General features: G+C 47.1%; 1 protein-coding gene across 1 annotated transcript; it reads right to left on the bottom strand.

Moving 5' to 3' along the window:
• Window positions 1-2,284: 2,284 nt before the first annotated feature.
• LOC136500363 (alpha-amylase isozyme 3D) lies at window positions 2,285-3,990 on the bottom strand. The gene is made up of 4 exons (XM_066495701.1): window positions 3,865-3,990; window positions 3,644-3,776; window positions 2,726-3,534; window positions 2,285-2,628 (listed from the first exon to the last, which is right to left on the bottom strand). Exons 1-4 carry the CDS (start codon window positions 3,955-3,957, stop codon window positions 2,347-2,349), a joined length of 1,317 nt encoding a protein of 438 aa, XP_066351798.1. The 5' UTR covers window positions 3,958-3,990; the 3' UTR covers window positions 2,285-2,346.
• Between the last annotated feature and the right edge of the window lie 6,800 nt (window positions 3,991-10,790).

The raw sequence follows: 10,790 nt of genomic DNA, 5'->3' as shown, positions 1-10,790 counted from the left end.
ACTTTATGAATGCTTTGCAATGCATATGATGACATGTTAAGTTTTAGTGCTAGGTCAAAACACCAGAGGTGTTACAGGCCGTTACCTGGGCTTCCGCACAATTGCAGCCCATATCGCCCATTTTTCGCCGCAATTTGTTACTGCTCACCGAATATTTACCGACTTCTCCGTAATCCTTTAAGGCTCAGTAACTCCTACTGTACGACTTGGTTCCTCACTACATTGGGGACTTTTTTCTGTTTACTATTGTTTCTGACCCTGGCACCACAGACCACGTCATCTACTGTCAGGCTCGGGGACTAAGTGGGCACACTTCACCTTGCGGTGAATGTGCTTTCATCATTTCGGGGTTTCGCCCGAGGACTGGCTATCTGCTCGACTGGTCTTTTGCTTTTCTTCTACTATGGACCCTGGCACCACATGACTGCGTCACCTACTGTCAGGCTCGGAGACTAAGTGGGCACACTTCACCTTACGGTGAGTGTGTTTGCTTTAATCTGGAAGACTCCGCGCCTAATGAAGTTGAAGAAGACTATCTCTCTTTCTTATGGTTGGACTCTAAGTGGGCACACTTGGTCCACTACGAGGAAATTTTTGAATTTGAACTTGAGCTCCTTACATCCTTATGGTGAGCCTTACTTGGGATACACTGCTCGGTGACGGTTCACAACTGATCGGCGATAGTTCACAACTGCTCGGCAACTCATTACGGTGGTCAGACCATGAGTCTGACTGCTCGGCTTTGTTCGTACCTGCTCGGACAAGCTCAAGACGGCGTTGCACAACGGATACAAGGCGCTCGGGGACTAGCTGTGGGGGGTACGACCCCGGATACCCACGGCAGACCACATGGGCTGCGCCCCTACCCAACCCACAAGACGAAGCCTTGCGGAGCACGACGCTGCTCGGCGCGTCCCGCAAGACACCGAGAAGATATCCTGAAGATACTACGAGATCTGTTAGGATACGTATGATCCCATGATTCCTGTAATCTGTTATTACTTTCCGGTTATCTCCTAGATCTAACCGACCTGTAACCTTGCCCCTCAGACTATATAAGGTGGGCAGGGACCCCCCCTCTAAACACACGCAATATCATACGATAGCCAATACAATCCAACAGACCACAGGAAGGGTATTATGTCGCGCTGACGACCCGAACCTGTTTAACTCTTGTGTCTCTGTTGCCTTCTTGTTCTTGATTACGCACACCTCTGCCGATCAATCTACCTTCGTGGGATACCCCTCGGAGGACTGCCGACGATATTCTGTCGACAGTAAAGATCCATGTGGCGTGCGAGTGTAGGTGCACCATCGACCATGGAGTCCTCCAGTCCGGCGAGGAAAATGTAGAGCGAGTGTAGCTCCTCCTCCTGCATGATCGACTCGGGATCTTGCAGATACAGATCACCAAGTTGATCTGTGACATAGTCTAGGCTGCCGAAGGAAATTATGGTGCCCGAAGCGAAGGTGTCATAGTCGCTTCTATAGAAGATGATTCTCATCTGAAGGACTTGAAAGGAATCTGCGCACAAAGTTCCTTGCCTAGCGCGCTAACTGTCGTAAGATTTATCATTCGATAAATAGATCAGCATTTTGTGTGCTGGGAATCATAGGAGTAGCGCACATGATACACAGATTTATAATGGTTCAAGTACTAGGTGCCCTATGTCAGTAGAGAATGCTTCTCTTTGCCATGTATGCTCGGGTTTACAGGGGTGCTGATGAGTTTGCCTAGGTTCCTATCTATGTGGTGTTAATTCGTCGAATGGGTCTCTCCTAAACCCCCCCCCCCTATATAGTTCGGGGTAGGGTTATAGAGGGAATGCCAAATAATTTAAATCTACGGTTTCTAGTTTGTTATAGAGAAATCATATCGGATTGGAGTGGATCAACGTGATTTACTCGACTCCCGATACTATCTATTCCATCTAATTCAAATTATAAGTCGTTTTGACTTTTTTGGTTCATACATTTGCTAGGTATCTAAACATTATTATATTTAGATGCATAGCAAAATAAATGTATCAAAAAAGTCAAAACGACTTATAGTTTGGAACGGAGAAAGTAGTCGATATCTTGTGTTTCAGTCGCCCAGCAGCGAGAGTACCGAGGGCCTAATACACAAACAAATGTCTTTAATCTAAATTATTGAGGGTAACATACACGTTGATGAGATCAAGCTTGTTTATTTATCTGATTGTGACAGTGTGTACATGCGGAATTAATATATATGGAATTGAACTAGAAAAAGGTAATCAAAATTCAGGAAATCCTCGTTATAGGAAAATACGTTGGGGACTATTCAGTGTTGTGCTGCTGTGTTTGCAGCACAAGACTGAGCTGCTAAAGGTGCCGCCCAGCCGGGACGCGGAGGCTCCCCTTCTCCCAGACGCAGTAGTCCTTGCCGTGTGCCGCGGGGTGGAAATCCGACGGGATCACGTTGCTCACATCGTACCTTGTCCCGATCTTCACCATGACCATCTCGTCGACGACGGCCACGTACGCGTCGGCGTCCGCGACGAGGATCCGCAGCTTGCTTCCGGCGTGGATGCCGTTCCGCGCCCTGATGGCAGACAGCGTGGATATCTCCTGCTTCAGATTCCAGTCGAACACGTGGTCGTAGAACTGGATATGCATGCACACGTACCCCGCGGATTAGCTATAGGCACGTCTGATTTGGGAGTGAAACTTGGAGATTCTGGAGTAATTAACGAGCACTTACGATGCAGGGGACTCCTGGATGGGTGAGGATGTAGGCGTAGCCTTGCATGACCTTGTCGGACGGGAACGGCCACAGCTTCTGCGTGGACCCGGTGTCATGGTTATCGACGAAGGTGACGGCTTTCTCCGGCATCCACCCGATCATGCCAGCCGCCTTGCCGGAGCTGTCGCGCAGCCGCCACAGCTCCCCCTGCACGCCCGCCTGTAGCAGGCCCTTTGTAGTGAAGTCGAACGCCATCGCGGGCCCGCCGACAGCCTGCACCCAGTTCACCAGCTCCTGCCGGCACTGGTCCTGGTTGGGCGACGGCTTGCCGTCACCGCTGTAGCTCAGGGAGTTCCATATCTCAGCGACGACGAAGCTCGGCCGGGTGTTCTCCACGTACATCTTGGCGATGGCCGGCGAGTAGCCCTTGGCGAAGTCGAGGCGCCAGCCGTCGAAGCCGACGTCGTCGGACTTGAGCCAGTTGAGCCAGGCGGAGAGCTCCCGCTGGACGCGCTCGTTGAGGTGGTCGATGTCGGGCGCCGCCGCGAAGCCCTCGCCCGTGTCGCGGTGGCCCGTCCCGTCCGAGTACTGCGTGTCGTCGCTGCAGATCATGCCGGGGCCCCAGTCCAGGCGGTCGTCGGGCGTCCCGCCCTCGAAGATGCAGTAGATGCCGCGTGCGTCCTTCTTCTCCGCGCATCGGTGGTTGATGACGATGTCCGCCACGCACTGCACGCCCCTCCCGTGGAACGCCGCGATCAGGGACTTGAGCTCCGCCGCCGTGCCGTACTTGGACGCGTCTAGGTCGTATAGGCGCCCCGGCATGTAGCCTGCCGAGATGGTCGTCGTGTTGTTAAGAGTTATATATGTCAACAAACATGGATGTACTCCAGTACTCTGCTGAGCCTGAGCCCTGAGGTGTAGGGCAGTGGAAAGTACCTTGTGGCGAGACGGAGTGCGAGGGTGGAGGCAGCCAGACGTGCGTGACGCCGGCCTTGGCGATGTCGTCGACCTGGGTCTTGAGCCTGTTGTACCAGCCTCCCTGCTGCTTGCACGACTCCCAGTTAAACCCCTGCACGTACGTGCACAGATTGTGGCATGATAAGTTGACGAGATCGTCGTTCTACGTACGACGACATTGACGTGCACAGCAATCGTACCTGGAAGAGGACCTGTGCCTGGACCAGGTCGCAGGCCAGGGTGGTGCAGAGCGCCACGAGGAAGAGCAAACACAATCTGCTCGACTGCTTCATCTGTCTGCGAGTGCTTCACTTATCTGAGGTTGGGTGGTGTTTGGTTGTGCCGAGTGGGCTCGCCGGGGCCCTATATATAGGCCGGCGCCGGCACGGTGGTTGAGGCAGGGAATGCTGAGGAAGGCCCCCACATTAATGCGATGTGGATAAAGGGGCCACGTAGGTCCCGCGCAGACAAGAGGCCGGGGCAGCAGCCCAACAGGCGCCGAGATGCGGCGGCGTGGTGCTGTTGACGACGAAAACCCGTTGCGGCGGCGGTTGCTCCCATCCTCCCACAGTCCCACTCCCGGCAAGACGGAAGAGCTCGGCGATCGAGCTCGCGGGCTGCGGGCAGCCGCAACTGGAGGCCTGACTTGCCGCGGGGGCGCCACGACACTCGGCTACGCCGCGGTAGCTCTGACTGGACGGACGTATGGAGGCTGCCGTCGGCTTTCGCCTCCTTAAATTTCTTGACCTGGCGATGCTATCCACATCCTGAAACGCAAAAGTGATCGATCGATCGAGCATTCGAGCCCCTGATGCCAGCCTCGAAAGGGGAGAACTGGATAATGCTCCAATCAATGGAGCCAATGGAGCTTCCTTGGCTAACGAAGCAATCCAACAGAAAGAGGTCCACCGTAATCTATATGCATTCAGGTGCATGCATGCATCTGGATGTAGCCTGCTTGACCACAGTCATAACGAGATCATATCAGTCAGCATCTCTGACGAAATTGGACTCAAACTCGCTGAATTGCCGACTTAGTATATTTACTTCTCTGCGTCCTGGTACTGGCTAGAGCGTTCTAGATGGCATTTCTTTGTTCAATTGTTTGTGAAAATTGGGAGTAAAAGTGTGTAAAGCATTTCTCCGACCACAAAAGTCTCTGAAATGTCTGAAGGAAACGTACACCTGCACTGAGGTCTGAGGAAGGCTAGAAAATTCCCATTTCCCATATTTTTATTTTTTATATGTAATATATGAAGTTATGGCTCCCAAAGGCCAAAAGTATTAGCAAATTAAAGACAAAAAAGTATATTACTCGTGATAGAATTGAAGAAGAGCTAAAACAGTAAAGGTGCTAGGTTTTTAGGGCGTGTTTTTTCAGCTTGCAAATTGCCAGATTGTGATTGCAATACCATATTGCAAAAATCTTGTCATTTTGGAACCCACCTGCTCTTTTAATTTACATCTGCAACCTGTTTTCATAACCTGCACCGAGGACTAGCAGACTCCAATTGATAAAAAGAAATACAAGTTGTTTTATTCGATTGGTGTCCAATACCTTTGATGTTGCTTTTGTGGTGAGAATTGAGATGGCCTATGGAATAACGAAGGGTTATTCCTTAGTGCGACGCATGGTCACCTAAAAGTGTTAGTTCCATGGTTATATGTACTATTTGGATCCGCAAACTATATTTTAGCCGGCTAAATTTAGCTAGCTAAAAGACAAACTAAAGTTTAGCCGAGTTTAGCTGCTTCAATCAAGCTAAGCTCAGCTAAAGTTTAGCTGAGTCAATTAGCTGGAGAATCAAACACCACAGTTAAAGTTTAGTTGTGACAAGTTTTAGCTGGCTAAAATTTAGCTTTTGAATTTGTAACACCCTAAAATTTGCATGGTTTTAAAATATGAGAAAATGATTTAATTATGCATTTTGTGAGCATTGAAATTTAGAAAAATAATAACTTTGTTAAAATCAAAATCAAATATAGGTCTACATACATATCTATGCATTCATGCTGCTGCATATTATTTTTGAACTATGTGGTTTGAAATCAAACTTCAAATTGATTTGAATTTATATTTCAAAATTGGTTTGAAAAATAAGAAAAGAAAAAGAGAAAGGATTTTTCTCCCTCCCTCTCTTCTGGCCCAGCCGGCCCGGCAAGCTGTGCGGCCCAGCTATTTTCTTCCCTCCGCAGCCCGAAGGCCGCTCGACCTTCCCTTCTCTGGCGCCAGCCAAGTCCCCTCCTTTCTCCTCTCTCGGCCTTTTCTCGCGCCCAAAGGCCCAGCGTAGCCGCAGCCCAGCTTTAGGCCGCAGTCGCTCGGCAGGCAGCGCACCACGTCCTCTCTTGCTGTGACTGACCGCCCGACCCCTCACTCGCTGACGCCGATAGGTGGGACCGTCCTGTCAGCTCCATCCTCGACCTCTAGCTCGTGTTCGACACGGACTCCGCCACGACCGTGTCCGCCCCGTCTACGCCCCCTCTCGGTAGCGTTGGCCCCACGCTACGAGCCTCTTAAATACTGACACTTGCGCCGGTTTCGCCCCACCAAGCTCTAGAGCAAGCCACCACGTCACCTGTGCCCTAGCGTCGCCATCAAGATTCCACCGAGAAGAAGTTCAACGCCGTCGTGCCGATTAGCTGCTCCTCCGTCACGGTAAGCGCATCCCCGAGCTTCGCGTTGAGTTTGTGAGCACGTCAAGTCCTTAACCCTCTCTATCTCGCTGTGTTTTGGGCTTACCCCATGCCACCGTCACTCCGCCGCCGCCTTTGCTAGACGCCAGCCACCTCTGCTCGATCTTAGCCGCCGTAGATTGCAGAGACGAGTTCGCCGTTTCCCTATCTATCTCCCAGTGCCAATCCTGAGCCAGATTAAGCTCCGTAGTTGTTTTCCCCAATTTCTCCGACAAGAAATCCCCATCGCCGGCGAAGAATTCCACCGCGTCCTACAGTTCCGGCCGACGTTTTCCCTTTTCCCCTTCTCTGTCTAATTTGACCCATCCAAGTTAGATCCAACGGCTGACAGAGCCTGATACCCCTTCGTTGCGAAATTTGCAAAAGAGCCCCCCGCAAGATTTTAAGTTCTAACCCGCCGTCCCTGCATTTATGCTAAAGAGTCCTTGCACTTTTCTATATCATAACCCGCACTCCAATGTGCAAATCTAGAATACGCCTTCTTCTTTTAAAAGCGTAGTTTCTTTCGGTTTAGATCCAAAATACGTTTTCATCTATTTATAGTTTTGCCACTAATCTTGTTTTAGCCATAAAATCTTTGTTTTAACTCCAATTTGATCTATTCAAGTTGCGTTAGGTTCGTAATTGAGCAATCTACATGTTCACATTACTGTTAAGTATATTTTCAACTTTTAAAATTTAAGGTTAGATTTAATCTATTATTTTACTAAAGAAAATCTTGTTTAATACATAACCTCTTCGTTTTAGCTTCGCTTTTTGTGATCTCCGCGTCTGTGTGTTCATAGCGAGACGTAGATTCATTTTACAAACTGTTCATATTGATTTTATGTTATTGGTGTATTGTTCTAATCTATAGCTTTTGTTTGCTATGCATGATTGCTTCTGGATTCTTGTATGTTGCTGTGATTATCAAGTACAGACGGTGAGCAATTCGTGGGTGATCAAGAGTACTACTTTGACGAGTAGGATCAGCAGGAGCACTTTGTTCAAGGCAAGTATAGCATGAGATCATCCTTATTTTCTATAAAATTTAATACATTTAACTCATATTGCATGTGTCAACTTGATAGGGATTCCCTAGAATTGAACTTATACCTTGTCTCCTATGGGATATGCATTAGGTAGCTTTGCTAGTGCTCAACTAAACCATGATCTTGTAACATGACTAATGGTATATGCAATAAACATTATAACATGACTTTTTAGCAACTTGGAAACAGGGGGCTGGAGTGTTTAGCTACTTTTTAAATGCTATAGATTTCTCTCCCTAAGGACTTATCTGTAAGCGAACATCCGAGACTTACAGTACAACTGTGTGGGCTACATGGCTCTGACTTTAGCTCAGCATGAGGATCTTTTCTAGCTTGTTAGAGGTTACCTTTATGGCATAAGAATGACTTGACGAATCAGGTATATGACAATCTCTACTCTTATGTGTATAGCCGTGATGGAATTATGCCATTCGACAGGGGGTTTCTATATCTGTTTGCCGAGTGAAACTAATGGCCATAACTTGTTAGACGAACCTTTAAAAGGCTTCATAGTGAACCTTGTCTGCTCACCTTGGAAGTGTTTTGGGAGCAATTAACCCAGGCATATGGGTATCACAACTCACAGTGAAAGTGTACATCCTCTACAGAGTGTAAAACTAGTATATCAGCCGTGCTCATGGTCATAAGCAGCCTTGGACCCTTATGGAATAGATGATCACTAAGAATTATCTGTTTATGCTATTCATTATTCTTTATTACATTGATCATGTGTTTTACTTTGGAATTGAAACAACTTGTTGCTACTCTTATGCTAAAATTGTGACAACTAAAAGCTAAATGCTATTAAACCAGTGTCAAGCCTTTTGAGCCTTATAAACCCTATGTTATACTTGTTGAGTACGACACATACTTACGCTTGTTTATTTTCATTATTTGGATAAAAATCCTGGATGGGTAACATATGGCTATGGTAATGACGACTTTCTTGAGGAATACTAGACTTGTGGTCAACCAGTTGACGTCCCTGTGATATGGAGCATCCATGAGAGATTTTTCTTTATACTTCCGCTACATTTATGTGAAGACTATATCTTATTATTTGTGATGTAATAAACACTTGTGATGATACTATTTATAATTTGTCGGCTTATGTGTGTGACTGATCTTTGGGCGCACATAAGATTAGGCATTCCATTTTATCCTTAAAATCAGGTGTGACAGATTGGTATCAGAGCCGTGTTGACTGTAGGACGCAAGCCTAGTTAGCAATGGTCGTTTTAGCTTCTTTTGCTTCACTCATTTCATGCTTCCCATCTTACCCTTGATATTTACTAAAGTTTTATGCTTCTTTTGCCTCACTCTATTACAAAATTTTTGCTTCTAACCTGACTAGATCTAATTCTGTAGATGCCTGGTGTCAATAAGACCGCTCGCATCAGCATCGGAGGCTACTACCCGTCTCGTGGCTTGTATGAGCTCATGGAGCCACATGAGGAGGAGGAACCCCAGGAGCAAGAAGTTGATTCGCTAGCACCTGCACCTACACCAGAGCCATTCCATGAAGAGCCTGAAGAAGAAGAACCCGAAGAAGTGAAGGTCATTGTATTGTCTGATGATGATGATGAGGAGGACACCGTTCAAGAGGATGAGCTGATCCCTGCCATGGGATGGACTACAAAGATCTGGTACAAGCCAGCATGTGAATCCTTCGTCTCGCACCACCGACTTATGGGGATTCTTCAGACCTACTACGGTGATTGGGACGCAGCTGTGGAGTACGTCTACAATGAGCATATGCATCCTCTGGAGGACACTTATTGGAAGACCAGGGGGTGCATCTCCATCAGGGATGAATAAAAGGAAGCATACTAGCTAGACTCGAACTATGCGCATCACACTCACTGTGTCACCATGGAAGATAGCATAGAAGATGTAGCCGCTGTAGCCTGCATGGGTCTCCGTGGTCGTCGCTTTGATGATATGAAGGAAGATCAATATCGCTTCCTGACTTGGGATGGGCAATAATGGACCCAGAAGGCACGGATTCCACTACTAAAGTGATGGTGCACTATGCCTATGAATTAGTAGACAAGAATCGACGGCTGGAAGATCAGTTGAAGGCACAGGAGGCGGCCCTTAAGAGATACCAATAAGTGATAGATGGACAAAGGGTGTGCCTCAACCTACCAAGGATCTATGAGGAGCTTCCCCATGAATTTCGCCCATAGGTGTTGGAGTTCCTTTCTATGTAATAAGACGTTAGTAGCACGGGTCAAGTTGAGTCAAGTCGAGTCTAGTAGTGCGGTGTGAACTTTGGTGTGCCTAGTTGATTTATTATTATGTTTATGTGTGAGTTGGATTTTTGTAATGAGTGCTGGAACTTTGTGGGTATGTCTGCAAGTTCCATAGTTAAGAATATTAAGGTTTGAGTCAATAAATAAATAGTTGGGTTCGGTATATCTTGTTCTCTTGGATCTATTTTTTTGAAGCAGTCTGCCCTTATCACAGTGCCAATCTAAATCTACTTGACCAAAAATTATGAAATTTTTATGGGAGCCACTAGACTTAAGTATCTTTCTAATGCCTCTAGAATCACCCCTATACCTGATCTGGTTTGAGAGATATAGCTGTTTTAAGTTGAAGTTTCTACGCAGTCTGGAATCTGGAATAGTTTCAGTTGTGTCCTATTTTTTAGTAACCTAACTACAGAATCTGGGCATGTGGTCTGAATCAAAGTTGTAGATAATTTCTTAAGATTTCCATCCATGTAAAGCATGCCTCTTTTGGATATCTGGAACTCTATATATGACCGTTTTACAGAGCTGCTTATGTTGGAACTCGTCCAGAAAATTTTCAGAATGTATTCTATATCTATATAAGTGTCTATAACTTGGAAATATCTAAATTTTGAATATTTGTGTTGGATGTTAGATGTCTGGAAGAGGAAGAGGCCGAGGTCGTGGAGGTGTTCCCCCACATCCACCACCACCGCCGCCATCGACAATTGAGCAACTTCTGGCAGTGCAGACACATATTATGCAAGCTTTGGTGCAGAATCAGCAGAATCAACCAATTGGTGGAGCACCGCGTGACAAGCGTGGTGAATTCTTGAAGGGCCGTCCCCCGGTGTTTTCACATGCCACTGATCCACTGGAAGCAGATGATTGGCTTTGTGTAGTGGAAAAGCAACTCAACATAGCGCAGTGCGATGACCAGCAGAAGGTGTTGTACGCGTCAGGACAACTCCAGGGAGAAGCTCAAGACTGGTGGGAGTCATTCGAGTATGGACGTCCCACTAATGCTCCTCCTGTCACCTGACAAGAATTTAGAGAGAATTTCAGATCCTACCACATACCTGATGGATTGATAGAGCTCAAGCAGAAGGAATTCAGAGCTTTGAAGCAGGGATCTATGTCCGTAGCTGAGTATCATGACAAATT

The sequence above is a fragment of the Miscanthus floridulus genome, chromosome 13, assembly GCF_019320115.1.
Source record: "Miscanthus floridulus cultivar M001 chromosome 13, ASM1932011v1, whole genome shotgun sequence".
Lineage (NCBI taxonomy): Eukaryota > Viridiplantae > Streptophyta > Magnoliopsida > Poales > Poaceae > Miscanthus > Miscanthus floridulus.
Note: the sequence above shows the minus strand (reverse complement) of the source record. Positions and strands in the feature narration are given on the sequence as shown.

What these genes read in the sequence shown, in the direction of transcription:
- LOC136500363 (XM_066495701.1), bottom strand. Translation starts at nt 3,957, where the DNA reads ATGAAGCAGTCGAGCAGATTGTGTTTGCTCTTCCTCGTGGCGCTCTGC. An exon ending in AGGCACAGGTCCTCTTCCAG is followed by an intron (nt 3,777 to 3,864) that starts GTACGATTGCTG and finishes ACGTACGTGCAG; the next exon opens with GGGTTTAACTGGGAGTCGTG. An exon ending in ATCCAGGAGTCCCCTGCATC is followed by an intron (nt 2,629 to 2,725) that starts GTAAGTGCTCGT and finishes ATGCATATCCAG; the next exon opens with TTCTACGACCACGTGTTCGA.